The sequence below is a fragment of the Engraulis encrasicolus genome, chromosome 16 (assembly GCF_034702125.1).
Source record: "Engraulis encrasicolus isolate BLACKSEA-1 chromosome 16, IST_EnEncr_1.0, whole genome shotgun sequence".
Classification (NCBI taxonomy): domain Eukaryota; kingdom Metazoa; phylum Chordata; class Actinopteri; order Clupeiformes; family Engraulidae; genus Engraulis; species Engraulis encrasicolus.
This window is the reverse complement of record NC_085872.1, coordinates 27,375,881-27,402,682: the sequence shown is the minus strand read 5'-3', so window position 1 is coordinate 27,402,682 and position 26,802 is coordinate 27,375,881. Positions and strand designations below refer to the sequence as shown.

General features: G+C 43.0%; 1 protein-coding gene across 1 annotated transcript; it reads right to left on the bottom strand.

The window, feature by feature from the left end:
* Nucleotides 1-9,439: 9,439 nt before the first annotated feature.
* LOC134465509 (uncharacterized) lies at nucleotides 9,440-16,941 on the bottom strand. The gene has a single exon (XM_063219199.1). It carries the CDS (start codon nucleotides 15,902-15,904, stop codon nucleotides 9,911-9,913), a length of 5,994 nt encoding a protein of 1,997 aa, XP_063075269.1. The 5' UTR covers nucleotides 15,905-16,941; the 3' UTR covers nucleotides 9,440-9,910.
* Nucleotides 16,942-26,802: the final 9,861 nt, after the last annotated feature.

Here is a 26,802-nt window from a genome sequence, read left to right as displayed (position 1 = left end):
TGTGTTGAAATTTAGATTAATTCTACTGGGTCCACCAGGCCCATGAAAATACAAAACAATGGTGATAGTGATGGGCAACCTGGATTCCAAAGTCCAGTGCCACATATTCCAAATATAGCCAATATACCGTAACGAACCAGCTGACCCACTGCCAGTATCAAGCAAGACATTGCGAAGTTGTATGACTTTTGTGTGCTTCACCTGTGGGCCTAGGATTGTACAGGTAGCTGTTAATACCTGGTGGAACATCTGTACTAAAGCTGTGAATGCTCCTTGGAATGACTTAAGTTTTTTCAAGAAATCCCTGCAGTAGTTCAATAGAGTACATACAATACAACTGTATGTGATGTTGGAAAGAGTGGCTTCCCAAAACCTGTACTTAAGTGGGCAGTCATGGGTGAGCGGTTAGGGCGTCAGACTTGCATCCCAGAGGTTGCCGGTTCGACTCCCGACCCGCCAGGTCGGTTCGACTCCCGACCCGCCAGGTTGGTGGGGGGAGTAATCAACCAGTGCTCTCCCCCATCCTCCTCCATGAATGAGGTACCCTGAGCATGGTACCGTCCCACCGCACTGCTCCCCATGGGGCGCCACTGAGGGCTGCCCCCTTGCACGGGTGAGGCATAAATGCAATTTTGTTGTGTGCAGTGTGCAGTGTTCACTTGTGTGCTGTGGAGTAATGGCACTCTTCAATACAGTTGTATTGACTGCCTTGTAGCCTAGGCATTCCAAGGAACATTCACAGCTTTAGTACAGATGTTCCTCCATGAATTGTAGGCCCACAGGTGAAACACGTAAGGGTTAACGTTCGGCGAGAAGGTCGCTACCGTGGAATAGCAGCACGACAGAGAGAATCTTTAGACCCCGACGCGGAGCGGTGTGCTGCTATTCCACAAAGCGACCGACTCGCCGAAAGTTAACCCGCTTATTATATGGATATACTTAAATGATTCACACATGGCGGGGACATTTCTTTAGGCCTATTTAATGTTAAGTCTATTATAGTTTTTAATGTTAAAAGATTGTTGCTGCGCAAAACAAAACAGTGCCGTTGTGGAACACCGCTAGGCAACAGCTAGGTAGCCAGGACAACAGGTGTTGTCTTTCGCAGCAGCTGATTAGAGTCTTGTTGAAAAGTCGCTTTAGCAGTGAAAAGTCTTGTTGCCATTGACAGCGGTCTGTTATAGACCAACCCGTCCGTTATCGAAAAATAACAGACGTGTGAACGTTGGGCAGCCCCGTTGAAATGAATGGAGCATTCGACCGATGACGTCACACCATATAATAAACAAATATAACAGTCATGCAGCTTTGCAATATCTTGCTTGATACTAGCACTAGTAGATACTAGTGGTCCAAGGCAGCAAGGAATTGATATTGTGTTGCAAAAGAGCAAATTTGCCTAAATATAGCAGTTTGACCATCAGTCTGTCCTGAGACTGAAGTCTGTGTAAGTGGATCGACTGAATACACAACCTGCTTAGATATTCCTTCTGTTTGTGCTCCCAATACAGGTGATTTCACTAATTACCTCATCAACCTGGCTTAAGTGGTAATTAGGCTCAGCTGGTTCATTATATTGGCTGGGGCAAATGTGTCACACGGTTTGTCCACCTCTGTTTTAAGACAATGGCACACCTAGATTCAAAAGCTACAATCCAGTGCCACAGATTTCAAATTACCTGGTTTTACCTGTCCAATGGGGCACCTAAGTCTCCACCCCTTCCGGGCGGCTTATGGGGCTGGCAACGCAAAAACTTTTGACTGGGCTGTAATGGACTGATCAAAGCTATTTTCCGACCCACCTCGCATTTCCCCGTCGATCATACATATGCTGTTCCTCAGAATTAATAACAACCAATGGTGTGCTTGTTGACTTCACTTGGCAAGCGATTTTTGAGTTGTGTGTGTGCAAAAATATACAATTATTTGGACTACACAACAGACGTCGCATGTCCGACGTGCAGCCACTTAAGCCGCAGTGCAGCGGTAGGGTTGGCTGTGCCTCGGTTCACGTCAGATATGCGAGGCGCACGTGTAGTCTCTAACATAGTTTTGCACAAAAGCTAAAATTACGTTTCTTGTGTGTCGAAAATGAGTGGTCTTACGACGCAAATCCAAACCTTTCAAATTCACTGTCATCATATGTGAAATCCGGAGCACATGCCAAACGGGATGAGGATTTAGCTTGACTCGCTCCATTAACTCTCATTCAAAATTTTGAGAGCTCCAGCCCCATGGATCGGAAGTAGAAGGGCGTGACTTAGGTGCCCCATTGCCCTAACTGGAAAGGTAAAACTAGGTATGTCATTTGAAATATGTGGCACTGGACTTCAGCTTTGGAATCCAGGTTGCCCATCACCATCACCATTATTTTGTATTTTCATGGGTCTGGTGGACCCGGTAGAATTCATCTAAATTTCAACATATTTTACACAGTGATTTTACTGTGCATAGAACATTTTTATCACACAGCTGAGACAATATGTTTTTATTGGGTAGCTTTATGCAGCAAAATGTCCATTTCTATTCCAAGATTCTGACTATCACCATTATTTTCTATTTTCATGGGGCTGGTGGCCCCGGTAGACTTCATCCAAATTTCAAAATATTTTACAAAGTGTGTTTTTACTGGGTGTAGAACATTTTTACTATAGGGCCAAGGCAATATCTTTTCATAGGGGGCATCTGATGCACCCTAACCACCATCATATTCTTAGTATTCATTATGACTGGGAAAAAATTGCACTTTTCATACATGAAACTGGGATCTTGGCCATTTTGAATGTCAAGAAATTGCCATTTTTAGCTGCAAAAATGACTGTATTTGGGCCATACTATAAAATATTTGTTTATTACTTAGCAAACTTTCATGAAAAGATCAAATTTGGCAATAGGCAGCCCAGTTTCAATGAGCAGCATAGTTGCAGTACCTTTTTTGACCGTTTCCTGCACAGTGTACCTTTTTTTCAGAGTTTTTAGAGAAATTGAGAAATTAATCTTTCTCATTTGCACTTGAAGAGGTACCCTCATTTTGTATCTTGCTTTGATCATTACATGTGCAATGAAAAAATAAAGGCAACTAATTCTTCAACTTTATCGCGGTGTAACTTTATTGTAGTTGGTCTTATAGGCTCAACTGGAACCAACTTACAACTGACGAACTTGGCTGACATGCATATTGGTAGATGCGTGTGCCTTGAGGTGTTTTCTAGCTTGTTCTGAACTGATAAGGACAACAATGAATGTTTAATTAATTAAGGTATATTGATTTTATGATTGACTTTTATTATGTTTGATGTTCATGTGGCTTGACAAGTATTGTCTTAATACAGTTAATTAGATGTGTTGAACAATCCAAACAATATTTTGTTGTGGGAACATAAATATATTATGGAAAGTATTTCCATCCAATTTGATTATGCTACCATAGCAAGATGTTGCTTTGTTGAGTCTATCAATGTAAATACTGCTGTAACTACCCCATGAAGTTGTTTCATCCAGACCTAAACCAAATATGTTGGAGCAACATGTAAAAGTTATGATGGATTAACCCTTTCTATTAAGGTTGAAATAACCTTTAAAAGTTATGTTGGCTGTACCCCTTGTACTTAGGTCACAGTTACACTTACATGTTATGTTGATCCAACATATTGACCTTAGTGTGACTCAACAAAAACATTTCTTGCTAAGGTAGCATAATCAAATTGGATGGAAATACTTTCCATAATTTTTTTATGTTCCGCCAACAAATAATTTGTTTCAGTGTGGTGGTACGGGAACGGAGGCGCCTGTACCTCTCTCCAGAGGGCAGGAGGCTGAACAGTTTGTGTGCAGGGTGGCTTGTGTCTTTGATGATCATCAGTGCTTTCCGGGTGAGGCGTGTGGTGTAAATGTCCTGCAGGGAGGGGAGTGGTACTCCAATGATCTTTTTCGCTGTGTTCACAACACGCTGGAGTGTCTTCCTGTTTTTCTCCGTGCAGCTTCCTCCCCACACTGTGATGCAGCTGGACACGACGCTCTCTATGGTTCCTCTGTAGAATGTTGTCATGATGGAGGGTGTAGCACTTGCCTTCTTTAGTTTGCGCAAGAAGTAGAGACGCTGCTGGGCCTTCTTCGCCAGTGATGTAGTGTTGGTGGTCCAAGAGAGGTCGTCGCTGATGTGCACTCCAAGGAACTTGGTGCTGCTCACTCTCTCCACAGCATCGCCGTCGATGGTCAGTGGTGGCAGTTGTTTTTGGACCCTCTGAAAGTTGACAACAATCTCCTTGGTCTTGTTGACATTCAGCAGGAGGTTGTTGTCTTTGCACCATCTGGCCAGCAGGTCTACTTCTTCTCTGTAGTGAGTCTCATCGCCCTTGGTGATGAGGCCCACCAGTGTTGTATCATCCGCAAACTTCACTAGATGGTTAGTGCTGTGGGTCGTTGTGCAGTCATGTGTCAGCAGCGTGAACAGCAGGGGGCTGAGAACACAACCTTGCGGAGCCCCCGTGCTCAGGGTCAGGGTGCTTGAGGTGTTATTCCCTACCCGTACTGCTTGTGGTCTCTGCGTCAGGAAGTCCAGCAGCCAGTTGCAGAGGGAGGTGCTGAAACCTAGTTTGTCCAGTTTTCTGATGAGTTGTTGTGGTATTATGGTATTGAATGCTGAACTGAAGTCAATGAACAGCATTCTCACATATGAGTCTTTTTTGTCCAAGTGGGTGAGGGCTGGATGGAGGGCAGAGCAAATTGCATCCTCCGTGGATCGCTTGGCTCGGTATGCGAACTGGTAGGGGTCCAGGGTGGGGGGTAGGGTGGCTTTGATGTGTGACAGGACTAGCCGTTCGAAGCACTTCATGATTATGGGCGTCAGTGCTACAGGACGGTAGTCATTGAAGCATGATGGTGATGATTTCTTCGGCACGGGTATGATGGTAGCAGCTTTGAAAAGTGATGGGATGACTGCTTGCTCCAGAGAGATGTTCAAGATGTCTGTGAAGACATCCTTCAGCTCTTCTGCACAATCCTTCAACACTCGGCCAGGTATGTTGTCTGGGCCAGCTGCTTTGCGTGGGTTGATGGTGGCCAGTGTCCTCTTCACACTGGCAGAGGACAGGTACAGGGGTTGATCATGGGGGGGGGAGGGGGAGTTTTCTGTGGATGAGTGTCATTTTGTGCTTCTAAACGGGCAAAGAAACTGTTCAGGTCGTTTAGCAGAGAGGTGTTGTTGTCACAGCTTCGTGGTGCAGGCTTATAGTCCGTGATGGCCTGTATGCCCTGCCACAGGCTCTGTGCATCTCTGCTGTCTTTGAAGTGTGTTGTTATTTTGTCAGAGTATTCCTTTTTTGCTTTCCTGATGCCCTGGGACAGGTTTGCCCTTGCTGTTTTTAGGCCAGCTACATCTCCTGCTCTGAAGGCTTTGTCTCTGGCCCTCAGCAGTCGGTGAACGTCTCCTGTGAACCATGGCTTCTGGTTGGCCCTGGTGTTTTATTTCTGTAACATCATCGATGCATTTTGTGATGTAGGAGGTCACGGTGTCTGTGTACTCCTCAATGTCAATGTGGTTGCTGTGGGTGGCAGCTGTTTTGAAAATGTCCCAATCTGTGGTTTCAAAGCAGTCCTGTAGTCGTGAGACGGCCCCCTCTGGCCATTTTCTCACCTCCTTCAGAACTGGTTTGGTGAGTTTTGCCCTTTGTCTGTAAGCTGGCAGTAGCAGGATCGTTATGTGGTCTGATAGTCCGATGTGGGGGATGGGCTTTGCCTTGTATGCTCCCTTCTGATGGGTGTAAACAAGGTCCAGGGTGTTTTGTCCTCTTGTTGGGAAGTTGACATGTTGGTGAAATTTTGGAAGTACTGTTTTGAGATTTCCGTGGTTAAAATCTCCCAAGACCACTGTGAAGGCATCTGGGTGTGCATCTTGTTGTTCACTGATGCCCCGATGCAGCTCGTTCAGTGCCTCGCTTCTGACGCTGTTGTTGTTGCTGGGAGCGAGATACACTGCGACTAGTAGGATAGCGGATATTTCTCTGGGTAAATAGAAGGGTCGGCACTTGATGATCATGAACTCCACTAGTGGAGAGCAGTGCCTCTGTACCACCGTAGCATTATTGCACCAAGCATCATGTGTGTAAACACATATTCCTCCCCCTCGTTTTTTCTCTGCAAGGGCTCTGTCCGCTCGGTGGCACGTTAGTTGTTCCAGTTGTAAAGCCGAGTCGGGTATGCCGTCGTTCAGCCATGATTCTGTGAACACCGTCACACAGCAGTTCCTCACGGTTTTGTTCGCTGATCTTAGTAGCCGTATGTCATCCATCTTATTGCCCATAGATCTTACGTTTGCCAAGAGAATTGATGGTATTGCTGGACGAGTTGGGTTGGCTGCAAGCCGTGTTTCGACGCCACCTCGTTTGCCCCTTTTCCTAGTTCTGGAGCATCGCTTTCGGCGTCTCCATGTAGGCGAGGCAGACGGGTCCGATGTAGGCCTATGCCGCCGAAGTATTCCCAGTTCTTCCAGCGTCTCTGTTGGTATATCCAATACATCGCTTAAGTTGTCCATTCTTATCTGCAACAGCTGTTGCCGACTGTACGTGCGTTCCGACATAGTTTCCGACGATAGACATTTCGAAAGACACATTTTAACACAAATAAACACTGAAAGTTGGGAGAGCAAGGGGCTGCTGCAAACTGCATGCGCCGCGTCCGGAAGGTGTATTGTATTCAATCTACTGAAGAGATGAAGTAATCTATTACCGCCATACATGGACCACAGGTGTAATGTTTTCGGCAGGGATTGATTGGTTTGTCAGCCTGAATATGATAATAATGTATGCCTGCTTCGCTTCAAAATGAAACTTTGGAATGGAATGTCATTTTGAACTAGTCTACTTATGCTTCTATGACTGAAAGACTATTAAACCATGACAAACAGAAGTTTATAACAAGATGGCAAGATACCCCAAGACGAGATGTTTAACCTGCCTTTTAAAGCAGCATCAGGTAGTTATCTGGGTGGCTACCAAGACACCTGCCTGAAGATCTACACCAGGGGTGTCAAACTCAAAGGGGCCAAATTCAAAATATGGAACGAAATCGAGGGCCGAACTCAAATTATTATTATTATTTTTAAAACAGGCTGAAATTGAGCATGCACACAATTAATACTCATATTTAACTTTCACAATTTTCCATCATAGTTAAAATGTGTCTACATTCTGTAGCACATTAGTGTGAACTGTTTCACAATTACATTCCTGTGACACACCAAATTTCATGTTGAACTCTTATTACACTATATATTACTGGAATGGTGTACTGTATGCGGATCAATTGCAATACACATTTGATCTGCAATACACAATGATCTCGCGGGCCAAATAAAATGGCTCCACGGGCCAGATTTGGCCCCCGGGCCTGAGTTTGACATCCCTGAATTCTACACTGTCATAGTTTCCCCCCTCTTGCTTTGAATGGTTTTCATCCCAATGTGCCAGAAGTTGAACATAATTATGTCTACTGAGGGATGAATGTTAACTACAAACGTTCCCCAGTTCAACTTGTTTCTAGATGTATTGATTAGATCATTGACTAAAAGTCTGTCCATACTGTTGTAAGAGAACTGGGCCTCCAACTCTACATTGAATCACCTCTGCTCCATCACTGAGTTGTGTTCCTTGTGTGCATCTTTATTTTTAGTTCTGCTGTACAGTTGCGGTTTTGAGCAGAAAAAGAAGTTACCGTAAAAAATGTTGAAACTTACCTGAACCTATAGAAGACCAAGAGAACAACAGGAAATCCACAATCACCTCTGCAGCTCAGGCCTGCTCTGTGCAACTCAACCACACATATAACCTGACCTGCTACTGTGGTGGACTTCACATGATGTGCACATACGTGTTGCTGGCATTGTAATTGCTCAACTAAAATTAAATATACAGCATCTAACACTGTGCAGTCCGGTTCTCGATTCTGATTGGCTGATAGCCGTGTTCAATTGAGCGTAAACCTATACCTTCCACCTGAAGATTCTCTGCCTCCGCTTCGTGTCGTGCCCCACTCCCCTTGCCCGCCATCAATTGAGCATAACCCACGGCCTCTCGTGGTTTATTGCTTAAATGACACATAGGTGTGCACAGATAGGGACAAGGTGGTGCTTAAACACCTGCCCTTTTGCCCCACTGGACAAAAAATGTCCTTTTTGAAAGTTATTTTTTTGTATTTGTTTTGTCACTGTCAGGAATCTCAGTTGGGAGCCCAAATGCAGCACGCTAGCACAGTGGTCAAAGGTTCAGGTTTCTTTTATTTCAACTTTCTTTTATTTCACCAGAACAAAAACAGAGACAAGATAGAACACTAGGAAATAAGGAACTACAGGGAAACTACGGGTGAGGATTGACATGTAGCGCCTCTCTAGTATTTATGACTATTATGAGAGAAGCTAACCTGAGTCCTTATACTGTTATTATAATGTGTGTGTTTCCCCTCTGAAAAGGTAACTTGTTAAGTAACCTGATAATTGTGTGTTTACCTCTGAAAAATATATTACTCCCTGTAATACAAGGGTTACAGTTAATATACTGCAGGTTTACCTTATGTGCAATAACACCTATGGAATAAACCCCAGACAGATATGACACTGAATGACACATTCACCAGAGTTTAAATGAAAACACAAACTATTTACTGAATATAGAATGCAATAAAGTCACTTTGAAAAGATTAAGAATAATGCAAGAATAGTAAAAATGTAAATATCAACACAATTACCCACCTCAGGGTTTCAAACAAAAAAATGCACAGACCAATATTCTTCTAATGGGCCCAAAATAAAAAGATTACCTTAAAGCCGGCAGTACTAATAATGTTCAATACAGTTCAACCCAAAGTCTCACAGAAACAAAAGGTCCCCACCCCAATTCTCTCGTCGCAGGCCTGATAGCAGCTTGAGTGCGGTGTAGCCGTATAAACAAACAAATGGCTTCTTCACCACGAGGGCATTGAAAATAAAATACCGGTACCTTACTCACTCGTCGATGACGCAGGTTGGGCGGTGTTATGCAGATTCAGCAAAGTCCAGTCAGTTGCATTTAGTCGCCCCTTTGACACTGCTGCAGGGCTTCGTTGCAGACACGGCTCTCGTGGTCTTCCCTCTGCTCGTGTGGACTTCTCAGCTACAGTTGGCAAGCCGCTAACTAATTAGCAAAGTCCATCACGCAGCCACTGGATGCACGAAGCGCGTGAAATAAACGGCGATGCAGTCTTCCTTCTGCCTCACGTTAAATTGTCCATCTAACCGGCAGATAACTATCTCACACAAGTTACACAAAGTCTTCATACCGAAAGCTTCACTTACATGACAATAGTACCTCAAATTCAACTTCAGTGAATCAGATTGATAACTCAAACTGGGACAGACTTAATGCGTGGCTTCTTCACAAAATGCATTTTTCCTTCTGACCCACGTACATCTCACGTATCACTTCCTCCCCTTTGACCCGTCTCGTGATTGGCTAATCACAGATTATACAGAAAAGAAATAAATTGAAAACAAATACAGACATCATTTCACATACTTCTATGCAAAACTTAAGCATTTTAACAAGTGTCCATACATAGGAAATATAAGAAAAATAACATGACATATTGAATTAACATGCCTATTACCCATATCTATGTTTCTTACAGAAACATAGCCATAATGACGTCATTGCTGGCCAATGAATTTTAACTTTCTTCTACTTATCAGTATTTATTGCCATGAACTAAAATACCTTTTAAGCTATTTATAACCTTATGAAATGCATTCACAGATATTTTTAAATACTTAATTACAAATCCCAACCGGGTTACACCCTCCCCCTTTTGAATGTCTGAGTGTCCTCATCAGACCTATTAAACTACGGAGTTGCATGGGTGCAGTAACAAGCTAAGTTCGCTCTTAGTATTTTTCAATTTTGATCACTATGCCTCTATGGAGAATGGTCAGAGGCTGATCTTTGGATCTCCCTAACTTATCATAAGTGAGCCTAATGGTTGGCTTTATAGTTCTCTTTGGTCTGGGCTCAGTATTATTTGGTATAGCTTCTCCAAGCTCATCATCCTGGTCAGAGTCGGAGCTGGTGCCATCTTGTACGGAGTCTTGGCCATTCTCACTATGACATTCAGCATCCGGTTCCTCGCCCCCATCCTTTTCAACCTCAGGACAGTCAACGGGTTCCATTTCAGGTTCATTGTCATGGGAGGAACTGTGGCCCCCTTCCTCACTGGCCAACGGTAAGTGATCATCATCATCCAAGTTTGCGGGCGGCCTGTCAGGATTTGTCACTCTGGGTATGAATTCTCTCCTGGGGGAAGTGTCATGCGGAGAGGCACAATATCCCCATTCAGAGGATGAGTCAGAGAACTCCTGTAACTCTTCCCTGCTTGGACTGGGATCTCTGTTTTGGTTCTGCCGAGTGGCAGCCCTGGTTGTACGTCTGGCAGGGAGTTCTTCCATCTGCTTCGTAGATGGCATCCTCACCAGCTGTCCCACAGGGAGAAGGTGGTCCCTATGCATGGTCTTCGTTCCAGGACTTCCATCCTCCCGCTTAATCTTGAACACCGGTAAGTTGGGCATCTTGTCCACTATGATGTATGGGTCATGGCACCACTTACTCTCCAGCTTGTGTTTGCCTCTCAGACCCAAGTTCCGTAGCAGAACTCTGTCACCTATCTGCAAGGACTGAAAGGTGACACGCTGGTCATACAGCCTTTTGTTTCTCTGATGTCTTTTATTGGCAGCCTCAGATGCCAACTTGTAAGCCTGCTTTAAGTCTTCTTTCAGCTTTGTTACGTATCGAGTATGACTCAAATCTTCAACACCATCGGGGGATGTGCCAAAGCACAAGTCAGCAGGAAGCCTTGCTTCTCTCCCAAACATGAGGCGATAAGGTGAGTATCCCGTGGCGTCCGACTTGGTGCTATTGTACGCATGGACCAAGTGAGCTACATGTTGGCTCCAGGTGCGCTTTTTCTCGCGGCCCAGTGTACTCAGCATGGAGATCAAGGTTCGATTAAATCTTTCCGGCTGTGGGTCTCCTTGCGGATGATACGGAGTTGTTCGCGACTTCCGTATACCCATCAAGGTGAGCAGCTCTCGGATAAGACGGCTTTCGAAATCCCTTCCTTGATCAGAATGGATCCTAGATGGTAGACCATAATGTACAAAGTATTTCTCCATTAAGACCTTTGCTACAACATGAGCCTTCTGGCTTGTTGTTGGAAAAGCTTGAGCGTACCTTGTAAAATGGTCGGTGACCACCAAGACGTTGCTGACACCTTTAGAGTCGGGTTCCAAGGACAAAAAGTCCATACACACCAGGTCCATAGGCCCTTGACTCACAATCTGGTGTAATGGAGAAGCTCTCTTTATTGGGGTCTTCTGGGCAATGCACTCCCCACATGTCCTGATGTGTTCTTCCACGTCAGCCGCCATCTTATGCCAAAAGAATCTTAGTCTCATCAGTTCAATGATCCTTTCTTGACCCAGGTGGCCTAGGTCATCATGCATGGCCCGTATGACGATATCTCTGAACACCCTTGGCAGGACGAGCTGGCTCAACTCTTCCCCACCTGGCCTTTTACTGAAACGGTAAAGCAGCCCATCTTTCATGCCGAGCTTTCCAGCCTCTTGTTTCAGTCGTGACAGTTCAGGAATGATGTTCTCATTTTCCGGCCAATGCCCATGTTTTATGGCCTGAATGGCTGGGCCGATGACCTCATCCTCCTCCTGAGCTTTCTTCAGATCCTGCCTTGACATTAACTCCAGAGACTTAAGCTCCATGCTAGATGGAAAGGCGTAGAGGTCCGGAACACAGTGAGAGGTCGCCCCTAGTTGCACAACATAAGCTGAAGAGAGATAAGCAGACTCTGGGCGACAGACGCGCTGGCACGTGGTCTTCACTCCCGATTCTGGAATGGTCACGTATCCCTCGTCATCCATCCTTGACAGCAGGTCAGAATCGATGTTCAGTCGACCAGGACGATATTGGATGTCAAACTCATAAGTTGATAAAGCAGCCAGCCACCGGTGGCCTACAGCATTGAGCTTAGCCGTAGATAGCACGTACGTGAGCGGGTTATTATCAGTACGTACAGTAAATCTTGCACCATATAAGTAATCATGGAACTTGTGAACCACCGCCCATTTAAGAGACAAGAATTCTAACTGATGTACAGGATAATTTCTTTCTGATGAGCTCAATTTTCGGCTTGCAAAGGCAACTGGCCTTAAACCTTCGGGGTGCTCCTGGTAAAGGACAGCACCAAGACCCCTCAGGCTCGCGTCAACATGCAAAATGTATGGCTTTTGAGGGTTGGCAAAAGCCAGAACAGGGGCATGGGTCAAACAGTGGATAATCTTGTGGAATGCCTCAGTGCAGGAGTTGTCCCACCTCTCGCCAAAGGGCGCTGACTCTTTGAGGTAGACTTTTTTCACTTTCTGGGAATCTTTTTTGCTTTTCTGGGTGGGAGCGTAGCCCTTTGTGAGCTCAGTCAGTGGTCTAACAATGGCAGCATAGTTTTGAACAAATCGGCGGTAATAACCGCAAAATCCAAGGAAAGATTGTAATGTCTTCAGGTTTGTGGGCATTGGCCAGGTGGTAACGGCCTCGATCTTGTCTGGATCGGGAGCAACCCCTTCGGCCGAGACTATGTGCCCCAAGTACTTCACCCTTGGCAAACAGATCTGGCACTTGTCCACAGAAAGCTTAAGCCCTACCTCTCCCAGACGATCTAGGACTTTGAGCAATCTCTCCTCGTGTTCCTCAAGAGTTTTCCCGAAGACAATTAGATCATCCAGGTACACTAGTACTTGTAAGAGGTTCATATCTCCAACCGCCTTCTCCATCAACCTCTGAAAGGTAGCTGGAGCCCCTGTGATGCCCTGTGGCATTCGTTCAAATTGGAAAAAGCCCAACGGACAAATGAAAGCCGTTTTCTCTTTGTCGTCCTCAGACATAGCTATCTGGTAGTAGCCTGAGCGCAAGTCAAGAACAGAAAACCATTGGCTCCCCGTTAAAGCATTCAGTGCATCCTCAATGCACGGGGTCGTGTATTGGTCAGGTATGGTGCGGCTATTTAACAGTCGGTAATCGATGCACATCCTGATGGTGCCGTTCTTTTTCCTGACAACCACTATTGGTGATGCATAGGGGCTTCGTGACTCGGTTATGATACCAGCCTGTAGGAGTTCTTGCAAGTGTTTTCTGACATCTTCGATGTCTGCCGGAGCGAGTCGACGAGACCGCTCACGGAAGGGTCTTGAATCAGAGAGCCGGATTCGGTGCTGTACACCTTTGGCTAATCCCACATCCCACTCATGCATGGAGAACACATGAGACTTTTCCCCTAGTTTCTGTCTTAATCTGCTTTTCCATTGCTCTGAGATCGGGGACTCTCCAAAGTTAATCAGCTTTTCATCAAACTCACTGGAACGTTGCCCCTTAGGTGGAATTGTAGTGACTGAATCAACGTGGTACATATAACCGATCACGGTGCCCTCGGGTATGGTTGTCTCTCTTGTGCCCTCGTTCTTGACCAACACTCTACAGCAGCTGACATCCAAAGCTCCACTGGGTACAACCATCGGATGGAGGAATACACCAGTAGGTAGGATAGCTGTTGGGGACGCATCAATCATCAGTATTTCGTGTTTCACAGGCTGTTTTAGTTCAACTTTGCACACTACATGTGTGTCACAATCAGGTGGGACATTCAAAGGGCCTGGACCTAGCCATCGGACGCATCCCACCTCATCCTCCATCTGGGTAGAGAGTGCAAAATCCTTGCGAACATACTCATTGTTCTGGACATGGACACGAAGACCCAGGGCCCGCTCAACATCAACACCTTTGTCTTTGCATTGTTCCACTAGGCGTCGGACATGGCTAGCATTGGTGCCAACAATGACAGCTATTGGGTCATCAGCCCGAGGGCTAGGGCATATAAGGGCGAGCACAGTTACGGTCTGACTGGTTCCCAACACCTCAGCTGGATACTCCAAATCAACCACCACGTAACCCTGATAGGGATAGCTGACACCAGTTTCACTCAAACCCCACAGGGACAGGCCGGACACAGGTTGAATGGGGACATTAGGCAGGTATTTCTTGTACCAGGGCTCGAAAATGATCGTCACCTGGGAGCCGCTGTCGAGCAAAGCTGTGCAGGGATTTCCATTTATCTTCAAGGGCACTACACTGGGTGGGCCAACCAGTCCATCAGGAATACAAGCAGTTTGCAAAACACTGGCAGAACTCTTCTTGATATCGCAGTTAACAGCATTAGTTGTGGCCTCACACGTGGGTGGATTGTTCTTTGACACTTTCAGAGCTTGAATTAGCCTTTTAATGACTTTGGATTGGTTCTCTGGATTTTGGCATTTTGCCGCAAAATGACCATTCTCCCCACATCGGTAACAGAAATTCTCATCTGAGCTCTTAAATGATCCCTGTCGAGAGGTGGCAACAGCAGAAGCATCTACAGCTGCAGCAGCAGTCTGTGTCTCAGGCACTTTGTTAGTGACTTTTTGTTGCAGACGCTTTAGTTGTTTCTTTAAAGCCGTGATCTCACTGTCATGACAACTTTCACCTGACACTGCACTAACTAGAGTTCTTTCAGTGCTGTCTGGCATGGCTTGAGTTGGTTTTGACACTACAGCAGCAACTAGGGACTTGAGCTCTTTTATTTCAGATTTCAGGGCCTGAATTTCAGTCTGCTTTGTTTCACTTTCTTGTTTAACAAATGCACTTTGCACAACAGTACCAAGTTTTTTCCTTGAGGCATCATACTCCTCTTCTTCACGAATCTCCTTCAACAACTGAAGAAAAGTGGGCGGCTTCGCTTTCTTTTCTCGCAGATGGAGATTAAGCAATGTCAAATCAGAGCAAACAGCACCTCGCAACAATTGCTCCAAACGTGCTCTGTCTGCACGCTCCTGAGGGAGGCCGCCTCTCTGCACCACCTTATTCAGCGACTGTTCTAATCGCCGAAGGAAGTCGGAGAGCTTCTCACCAGCCTGTTGCTGCAACAAACGAAAAGCAAAATATAAATCTTCCCCTGATTCAGCTGTACCAAAAGCATGCTCAAGCGCCTCTAAGCAGTCTTCTGGGCTAATGTCAGGATCCGCAGCTCGGGCTGCTTTGACAATTTCCAGAGCCGGACCCCTCAGGCTTTCCATCAGCCTTCGCCTCTTCTCTTTGACAGAACAATCACACTCTTGCACCATGAGCCGTGCTTGCTCCATCCAGTGGTCGAATGGCTCTTCTCCTGATGGGGTGGGCAACAACCCAGATAGAGGGCGCAGGCGGCGGTAACTGTTGTCATTGGATGGCTTACTGGTGCTAACTAAATCACTCACTGCTTGGAGGATGGCAACTGTTGGGCTAGCGGCTGACTCTCCTGGTGAAAACAATGTGTGAACATCTTCCATAGTCTTGCCCTCTGCTTGCAACAGCCCCTTCAACTTCTGACTAAACTCTTGGGCATCGGACTGATTCTGAGTATCTGATTGCTTCTGAGTAAATTCTTGTGGATTCTTGTCTGGTGTAGTGACTACTTGGCTTTCACCTGTTGCAATGGGTACTGGGGCTTGAAATGCTGTAATGACTGGCCACGCCCCTCCATCATCCACAGCAAGCACTTCCGAAGGGACTGTCTCTTTCCTTACAACTTCTTTACATTCACACAAGACGAGGAATCTGTTGTGCCGCATGCTGAATATCCGGCCTCGGACGCGCACGCGTCCTAAACATTTCACTGTTTGCATTGTCTCTTCGACTGCAGTGATGTTGACTTCATGGGGAATAAGCACCATGACCGCATGAGCCTCGTCCAACTCTTCGCCACGGCACCAGCCCTTCAGTTCTGATATTAGTTCTGCTTGGCTATCCATGATGCTATTTTAATTGCAAACGCTCAATAAAATATAAGAAACCTACACTATCGTCACGGCGGTGCCTCCAATTTATGTAGCGCCTCTCTAGTATTTATGACTATTATGAGAGAAGCTAACCTGAGTCCTTATACTGTTATTATAATGTGTGTGTTTCCCCTCTGAAAAGGTAACTTGTTAAGTAACCTGATAATTGTGTGTTTACCTCTGAAAAATATATTACTCCCTGTAATACAAGGGTTACAGTTAATATACTGCAGGTTTACCTTATGTGCAATAACACCTATGGAATAAACCCCAGACAGATATGACACTGAATGACACATTCACCAGAGTTTAAATGAAAACACAAACTATTTACTGAATATAGAATGCAATAAAGTCACTTTGAAAAGATTAAGAATAATGCAAGAATAGTAAAAATGTAAATATCAACACAATTACCCACCTCAGGGTTTCAAACAAAAAAATGCACAGACCAATATTCTTCTAATGGGCCCAAAATAAAAAGATTACCTTAAAGCCGGCAGTACTAATAATGTTCAATACAGTTCAACCCAAAGTCTCACAGAAACAAAAGGTCCCCACCCCAATTCTCTCGTCGCAGGCCTGATAGCAGCTTGAGTGCGGTGTAGCCGTATAAACAAACAAATGGCTTCTTCACCACGAGGGCATTGAAAATAAAATACCGGTACCTTACTCACTCGTCGATGACGCAGGTTGGGCGGTGTTATGCAGATTCAGCAAAGTCCAGTCAGTTGCATTTAGTCGCCCCTTTGACACTGCTGCAGGGCTTCGTTGCAGACACGGCTCTCGTGGTCTTCCCTCTGCTCGTGTGGACTTCTCAGCTACAGTTGGCAAGCCGCTAACTAATTAGCAAAGTCCATCACGCAGCCACTGGATGCACGAAGCGCGTGAAATAAACGGCGATGCAGTCTTCCTTCTGCCTCACGTTAAATTGTCCATCTAACCGGCAGATAACTATCTCACACAAGTTACACAAAGTCTTCATACCGAAAGCTTCACTTACATGACAATAGTACCTCAAATTCAACTTCAGTGAATCAGATTGATAACTCAAACTGGGACAGACTTAATGCGTGGCTTCTTCACAAAATGCATTTTTCCTTCTGACCCACGTACATCTCACGTATCACTTCCTCCCCTTTGACCCGTCTCGTGATTGGCTAATCACAGATTATACAGAAAAGAAATAAATTGAAAACAAATACAGACATCATTTCACATACTTCTATGCAAAACTTAAGCATTTTAACAAGTGTCCATACATAGGAAATATAAGAAAAATAACATGACATATTGAATTAACATGCCTATTACCCATATCTATGTTTCTTACAGAAACATAGCCATAATGACGTCATTGCTGGCCAATGAATTTTAACTTTCTTCTACTTATCAGTATTTATTGCCATGAACTAAAATACCTTTTAAGCTATTTATAACCTTATGAAATGCATTCACAGATATTTTTAAATACTTAATTACAAATCCCAACCGGGTTACACCCACAACAAAGTTACTCACGAAGGTTCGACAATGACGCAGCCAGGACAAAGAGACACACCAAGGCTTAAATACACAGAAAGCAATAAACAAGACTCAGGAAACTAATCAAACACTAACCAGAACTAATTACATGGGACACAGGCACAGGTGACAATGGGGCACGTAAGTCTCCACCCCTTCCGGGCGGCTCATGGGGCTGGCAACGCAAAAACTTTTGACTGGGCTGTAATGGACTGATCAAAGCTATTTCCCGATCCACCTCGCATTTCCCTGTTGATCACACATATGCTGTGCCTCGGAATTAATAAAAACCAATGGTGTGCTTGTTGACTTCACTTGGCAAGCGATTTTTGAGTTGTGTTGGTGCAAACATACGTAAGTATTTGGACTACGTGCAGCGACGTGCAGCCACTTAAGCCGCGGTGCAGCGGTAGGGTTGGCTGTGCCTCGGTTCACGTCAAATATGCGAGGCGCACGTGTAGTCTCTAACACAGTTTTGCACAAAAGCTAAAATAACGTTTCTTGCGTGTCGAAAATGAGTGGTCTTACGACGCAAATCCAAACCTTTCAAATTCACTGTCATCATATGTGAAATCCGGAGCACATGCCAAACGGGATGAGGATTTAGCTTGACTCGCTCCGTTAACTCCAATTCAAAATTTTGAGAGCTCCAGCCCCATGGATCGGAAGTAGAAGGGCGTGACTTAGGTGCCCCCATGCTAGACACAAGAGAACAAGACCAAGGAACGACACACAGGTGAAATCAATGACTGAGAACTAGGGGAGAGCAGAGACACGAGTGGGTACGATAATCACAAACTAGAAACAGAAAGGAATAACGAGCTACAGCTAAACTACCAGACAAAAGAACATGGGGAAACAATAATCAAGAGACTAGAGACAGGTGAAAACACTGGGGACTAGAGACAAGAAACAGGTGAAATCAGAAATCTAACTAGGGAACACAATGAACACAATGACTAGGAACAGGTGGAGTAAACCAGAGCCATCTAATATCAGAGTTACGCCACTCCCATAGACCTCTATGGACCAATCTTTCCACAGCAATGGCGGCTCTCATGGAGCCTCACGGAGCATTAACATGGAAATCCCCATTGACTTTAGTTCTATTAGAAGTTACTTAGTTCCAGGAGGTGGCCGTAGAACACAGAAAATGTGGTAAAGGTAATGTAATTTGTTTGTACTTAATCTTTGTTTGGTATGTGATGGTTCTGGTGTAGTTTCCAAGGAACAGAAGTTTACTGTTAAGAAACATTTTAATCTACGCGAATCACATCACCAACCGACTTCCTGGTCCCCGGTTTGCGCAACTCTGTTATTAGATGGCTCTGGAGCAAACGACGGGCAGGGGCAGACACATGACAGGAAAACCAGGAAGCAAACAAAAGCACATGGACTTAGCAAAACAATGGGTCTTTCTCAAAACCTAGGCCAGTGTCCTACCAAATGTATCAGCCTAATTAGTCAAGCCCAGTGATTGGATACTCTTTATTAGTCACACCCAGTGATTGGATATTCTGTAGAGTTCACCAAAAAGTATCCAATCACTGGGCGTGACTAATTTGGCTGATACACTTGGAAGGACACTGTCCTAGGTTTTGAGAAAGACCCAAGGAGTGAGACAGGAAGTAAACACAGGCTCAGAACATTAGGCAAACACCAGCAACAGGACACTATGAACTAAAAGCACAGGAAACATAACAGAAAAGTCCAACACAGAAGACACAAAGAGTCCAAAACCCTAACAGTCACAGTGTACTGTGCTCCATGTTGACATGATCACCTTCAGTACAAATGCTTGACCATCAAAAGTGTGTCAAAAATGACCAAATACATAATAGCCTTTTTAGCCTAAGGCAGCTGGAAGTTCTTCATTGGGGCTCGAACCCGCACGTTCCATGAAAGGCACAGCACGACACCACTGAGCTAAAGGTTGAGACCGGCAGCTCAGTGCTACTGATGCTGTATGAGGCTTCAGGAGGGAGGTTTACAAACCTTGTACTGCCGTACCCCGCTAGTTGGGATCGGTTATACATGTAAACGTGTGAGAACACACACACACACACACACACACACACACACACACACACACACACACACACACACACACACACACACACACACACACACACACACACACACACAGGGTGCGATTAGGATGGGGGGATTGTCCCCCCTTCTGGTTTCGCTATTACCCTATTACCACTTTTTCTACATGATTTTAATCACAGTTCAATGTAATTCCATTGATATTGCAAAATCTGAAACACATCCCCCCTTCTGGTTTTCCAAAAAATCGCACCCTGCACACACACACACACACACACACACACACACACACACACACACACACACACACACACACACAATACATAGAGTGCAATGTAATGAGGACCCATTGCTACAGAGTGGGAGAAATACTCAATTCCTGGCTCTTTTTACATTTTACAATTAAATACCATTTTTGCAATGTGTTGTCATGCCTCTATTGTAACCTTGTTGTTACTAAATGATGATGGCCTTAGTCTTAACATGTGATTAATATAGGCCCAATATAAGTATTATAATTACTTAGGCCTATTGCAACTGTTATCATGTTGTTAACTCCTGTTATCATGTTGTCCCATCTGCAGGAAAGGGCTAGAGGAATATTACAATAAGCTATCTACTGCATTATAGAGTTAATGTACTTTGGATACAAAAATAAAAATGACAAAAAGGCCTGCAATTGGTATCTGGTCTCATTTTATTGTAAATGAATTAAGATTATTAAAAGAGAAAGCTACTACGGAAAGGTTTATTGCAATCCAAATAATATCTTTACATAACACAGCAAGTCATTTTAAAAGCACAATTGTTTTCAGTATTAATCTATCACATTTTTTAAAACTAAGAAGGCACATTCATGGTATTCAGCTCATAGTTGCTTGTAGATAACTTCAGTCAGGAGATCGTGGTCCAGACTTCTCTGGTAATTCTTGGACAGCAATGGACTAACCTTCATGTGCCAACAGAGTAATATACACAGTTAAAGGACCAGTTCAGTCAATTTCAATATGCTGTTTGTCAATATGCATTATTTTGCTCAGCCCTTTCCGAGATATGAGCTATTCTAATGGGGGCAGCGTTTGTTTACATTTTAAAACAAATTAACATAGGCCTACAGTACTCCAAATATTTTCGCAAAAGGTACCGCTGTTTGCTAGTTGTCTGCTGATGTTGTATAACCTTTTGGGTGTTTTTGGGAATAAATAAAAATGTTTTTTTTTTTTTTTAAATGTAAATAAAGCGCTGCCCTCAATTACAATGACCAGAATCTCGGAAATGGCTGAAGAAAAAACAAAAAAAACTCAGGTACTGACAAATCCAGGGTAGTGTGGGCATTACAACTGCATGTTGAAATTGACTGAACTGGTCCTTTAAGACAGTTCAAGATATGAGTGATTCTACGATTCCCCTACGCTTTTGGCAAAAGCAAAATGTCAATTATCAGTATTTTTTTCAACTAAATGACCTAGATGTTTACATAGAATATATATTTAAGTTTCCAAACAAACAATCATTTGATAAATACTCTAATGAAAGCGAACATTTGCTTAATTATTTTGTCAACAGTGTTATGGACAAATACTATGTCATTTCAAACATATATAAAAATACTACAGAGTTGAAACAATATATGTTTGAAAGTGCTTATGTCCCTTAGCAGTAATCTTGTCATGTCAACTGATATAGAAAATGTGATTGATGAGCTTCATAAGTAGGATTTTATGAGTCACTGTGATACAGACTGACACATTTTTCATCATAAATCCCTGTAACGTCTGATTTGAATATAGTCACCCTCCTTACACAAGACTTCCTTCTCCAGAGATAATCCCTAGTGTATGTTCATAGGATTTTTCCAACACATAAGGGATCAATAGCACAAAAACACTTTCAAAGCAGTCAACCGTGTTACTCAACTGTGTACGGTCAACAGTGCAGGGGAACAAGTCGGCACATTTTTAGGAGAAAAAACAGAGCAGACAAACCCATCTCCCTAGAACACAAATTATTTTGTTTGTTTGTCTGTCAATATGGATATAAATTGGCAAAAACATACTCCTCCTCAACTGTCATCAGTGTTGCCAGATTGGGCTGGTTCCTGCCCAATTGGGCTGCTTAGGATGGCCGTGTGCGGGTAAAAATGGCATCTATCAGAAAAACCTTCCCACTGCCATATAAATCAATAGAATTGGGCGGGTTTTTAGGGAGGATTTTGATCATTTTTTGGGCTGGAAATCATCAGCCTCATCTGGCAACCCTGACTGTCATACTTAATTGTAACACCATTGACGGTAACACCGTTGACATTTCAGCCATTTTTATGGTGTTGTGCTAACTGAGGACCTCAGAAGTTCCACCACAACACCTTAATCAATTCATGTATCTGTATGCTTTATCTGTGTTTTTCTACATGTGATTTCTAATTCAGATTCTTATGAATATGTTGATAACACAGTTGATAGGCAATTTTCCCGCTATGAGAACATGAAAAAGAATGGATTAAATTATGGAAGGATGGAGCTCAAAATTTACCAAAAAGTCTTCCCGTATCCTGCCAAAGAGGTTATGATATCACGTGATGTTATTCGTATGGCCTAAGACCAAACCATTACTGATTTATGGATGAGGTTTCAGACCGTGACACAGTTAACACAGTTTTCGTGGACACACACAAAATGGCAAATTTCATGTATAATGGAAAGGACAGTGGTCTTTCTGACAGTTTTGTCATATTGTGATGATTACTGTGAATCAACATTTGCAATCGTCTTGGGCAAAACAAGTTTCTTTACATGCTAATATGAAGACTGAATCTGACATTTGGAAAACAGGACGGCATGAAAACGCCCAAAACCAGTATTAAATATTCATTCTTGCTGAGGGAAATAATGCTATGTCTACACTTTCTGTATTATATGAAAGATAAATGTTTTCTAATGTCCAAAACATCATTGGATGCAGTTAATAGTTAGTGGAATTGCCAAATAAAATCCACGGACTTAAAAGTGTAGGCGAATTAAAGAATCAATCATATAATGTGAAAAGTGTATAGTCAGTTGTTAAACTATTAACATATGGCCCCTGTTATAATTTGGCTATTACCAATGCCAAGGACTAGGTCATAATTCACTACTTAATTCATTGTATAATGTCATAGTAGTGTAATATTTTGGTAGTAAAATCTATTGAGTGATTATGAAAGACACACTGACTGACACTGCAAGTGTCGTGCTCCCGAGGTGGAACAGCATGCAATATGAAGCTACTGTATAAGACATAGGCCTACCTGAAATCCATCTCCTTGGCCTTGGTCTGGTCCTAAAATCAAATCAAGTTGCATACAGTGAGTCCAATATGTATTTGATCCCTTGCTGATTTTGCCGGTTTGCTCACTAATAAAGACATGATCAGTCTATAAATTTATGATAATATGTATTCAAACATGGAGAGACAGAATATCAAAAAGAAATTCCAGAAAATAACTTAAAATGATATATTTTAATTTATTTGTATTTAATTTAGGCCAATAAGTATTTGACCCCTCTAGCTAAAGAGGATAAAGTGCTTTGTGGCAAAGCCCTAGTTGTCTAGCACTGAGGTTAGATGCTTCTTTTAGTTAATGACAATGTTTGTGCATATAGTAGAAAATATTTTTTGCCCATTTTTCTTTGCACATTATCTCTAAAACATTAATAGTTTGTGGCTGTAGCTTGGCAAATGGGAGGTTCAGTTCTCTCCATAAAATTACTATAGGGTTAATATTTGGAGACTGTCTAGGCCACTTCACGACTTTAATATGCTTCTTATTGAGCCACTCCTTTGTTGCATTGACTGTATGTTGTGTATTATTGTCATGTTGGGAGATCCAAAAATGGCCCACCCTTCAGTGTAGTGTTGGAGGGAAGGACGTTTGCACTCAGGATTGCACATTACATGTCTCCCTCCATCCATTCATTGACGATGCGAAGTTGTCCTGTGCCTTGGCCAGACAAACACCCTCAAACCATAATGATACCACTTTCATGCATGATGGTGAGGAGGGTGTTCTTGGGATCATAGACAGCAGTACTCTTTCTCAAAACACATTGAATTGTGATAATGCCAAACAGCTTGATTTTGGTTTCATCTGACTACAGCACCTCCTTATCATATCCTAAACCCGTCTGATGTCTGTTGGCAAACCTCAAGTGGGACTGCACAGGTTCCTTCTGAAGTAGAGGTACCATGTGTGCACTACAGGATTTTAAACCTCTGTGGCATTAAGTGCTACCAGTAGTTTTATCAGTGATTTTGGTCCCAGTAGCTTTGATATCATTGCCTAGTTCATCCCGTACAGCTCTAGGGTGATTTCTTTCTGTTCTCATGATTATAAAATCCCTACAAAAGGTCAAATCTTGTATAGAACCCCTGACAGGCTGATGGATAGTCATTTTGTATTCCTCACATTTTAGAAGAAATGCATCAACAGCTGGGCCACTAATACCCAGTCTCTTTCTTGTGGCTTTGCAGCTGATATCATTGGACCACTCTTTGGTCTTTCCCATGCTGGTGAGGTTGGAGTGTGACTGATTCACTCATACTATGGACTGATTCTGCTGATTCAATGTGTCTTTTATGCATGTTAGTATGTACAGGTGTCTTTAATTCAAATGACAAGTTGATCGGAAGTGCCCATCTGGTCTGTGGGCCCGGAACTGTAATCAGTTGGCAGGGGATCAAATACTTATTTTGCTCGATGAAATGGAAATAAATTAATATATATTCTCTTCAGTTAATTTCTGGATTTTCTTTTTGATATTCTGTCTCTCCATATTAGAATACATATTATCATAACATTTATTGACTGATCATGTCTTTTTTAGTAGGCAAACCAACAAAATCAGCAAGGGATCAAATACATATTGGCCTCACTGTATATAAAAAGAAGAAAAAAACACTTAAAGAAGTCAGTATTGCAGCACAATCAATCCACTTAATCTTCTTGTGATCATTGGAATCGTTACAGTGATAATGTTTGTTTATTTTAGTTCAATGACTGTTTGTTGAAAACGGTAACTAAGGCCTACCTGTCTTACAACAGTAGAAGCAAGCGGAGGAGATGAGGGCGGCTAGTAGAGCAGACACAGGACACAAGATGGCCAGCAGCATCCAACACTGACCAGCACCCTCACACTGAAGAACAGGAGGGGGAGGGTCTGTGGAAAATACCTCAGGCTTTTACAATTAGCAAAACAGGAGGAGGAGGAGGAGGAGGAGGAGGGTCTGTGAAAAATACCTCAGGTTTTTACAATTAGCAAAACGATAAGAACAGGGGAACAAACAATAAATAATATCGGTCATTGATACTAGTTGTACTTTCAGAGATGTTCTTCAAGATGCCAAAAATATTTTATATTTTCCAAGCGCTCTTGGGCTGCTAGAAGGAATATTACATGGGAAGAGTAGAGCAGACACGGGACACAAGATGGCCAGCAGCATCCAACACTGACCAGATATTCTTCAAGATTTTATAATTATTAGGTTAATCTTTTCATGAACAGGACACATTAACTTGAAGCCCAGCCATTTTGGTGTAGTGGGTTGAGCACTGCATAGCAGCATCCTCTTGTGTCAAAGGAAAATGGTGATCTATTTTGAATTCATATACGTATATATAGACATTTATTGAAATATCCTTAAGAAATGTGCAATAAATTCATGTGTAATATTCCATGTGTGTTGTTTATGTCGTATTTCTGTCGATAATGAGATTGTGATCAAAATTTGAACTCAATAAAACTAATGTTCTGATGTCAGGCATTTCCAAAGATGACAAAGAATATGAAATACAAAAAAAACTGTTCCTGGTATATTCCAATAGTACTTCAGATTCAGATTCAGAAAACTTTAATCCCATCAGTGGGCAAATAGGGTTAATTTGTTTACTTGTTAAATGGTCTTACCTTCAAAGGACAGCTTATAGGTCACGTTTCCAAATGTATCTTTTTTTACGATGTGAATTACTTTACTTTCAATGACATCGTTGGAAGTGACAGAGCAATAGTACAGTCCAAGCTGAGATTCAGTGATGTTCTTGACCACCAGATCATGGGTGCTGCTCGAGGAGTTCCATATACTTCCATACCAGGAGAAAATTGAATTTTTGGACCTTTCTGCATACATGAATTCTTGGAATGACATGACAAGTGGAGGCTGGCCATCATGAGAGCAGTTTCTGTACCAGTAGATATGTAATCCATGGGACCAAGTGCAGTCACAGTAGAGGACAACATCATCCCCTGGTTTGACTCGAACATCCACTTCAGCTCCCAGGACTTTCAGAAACGGCATCACTCCTGAAAATATCAGTAAAAAGTCTGTGAACTTTCAAGCCTTAGTGATTAATTGCTGAAGTATGATAAGTATAGTTTGATAAGCTGTACTTTATTTAGTATAAAGCTTAAAATGATATCTGTCACCACCACACATGTATTTGATTTATATTTTAAGAACTGCACTCACCGAAAGCAGTGAACAGAGAGACCCTCAGGTAAGTCATGGTAATGGTGTGCACAAAGTCTTCAAAGTCTTGCCCTTCTTCCGTGGTTGACGTGAATGAAAAATCTTGTCTGTGACTAGTTCTTTTCAATGAGAGCTTTAGGGAGGGGCGGCTTTAAGAGAAGGTTGAGCGGCTAGTGTTCACTCAAAGATTATCCAAATGACAATAACATGTGGAAAGAGCATATTTCCCATTTGTTGGGGTGAGATGAGGAGGGTGGTACACATACATATTTACAACATTATTCATCAGAATAACATTTGAAATGTGATTACAGCTGGATACAATGAATCTTATGATGCTGTCAAGATGTTGCCTTAAAACATAGAACTTATCCTCTTGATGCTTTTTACAAGTGGGCAGCAAGAGAAACAATGTTTTATTGTCCATTTAGATTTTAGATTTAGATAGAAGACAATTCATCTCCTTGATGGACCAAATGCACTTTTGCTTGTGAGATTCCTAGAAAGCAGAGAGAATAGCAGTCACATTTTGCTTAATAATAATAATAATAATAATAATAATAATAATAATAACTAGATGGCATTCTCACAGAAAATGCTGAAATTGGGCTTGCCTTTTGGGCCAGAGCTGAGCAGTTACAGTATATCACGAAAGTGAATACACCCCTCACAGTTTTGCAGATGTTTGAGTATATCTTTTCATAGGAAAGCATTACAGAAATGTAACTTTGACACAATGATTAGTGACCTTTTAACAACATATTTAACCGCTTAAATTTCTTGTTCACTCAGAAAAA

Bases quoted from the DNA above. Each gene is read 5' to 3' on its own strand.
- LOC134465509 (XM_063219199.1), bottom strand. From the start codon at position 15,904: ATGGATAGCCAAGCAGAACTAATATCAGAACTGAAGGGCTGGTGCCGT.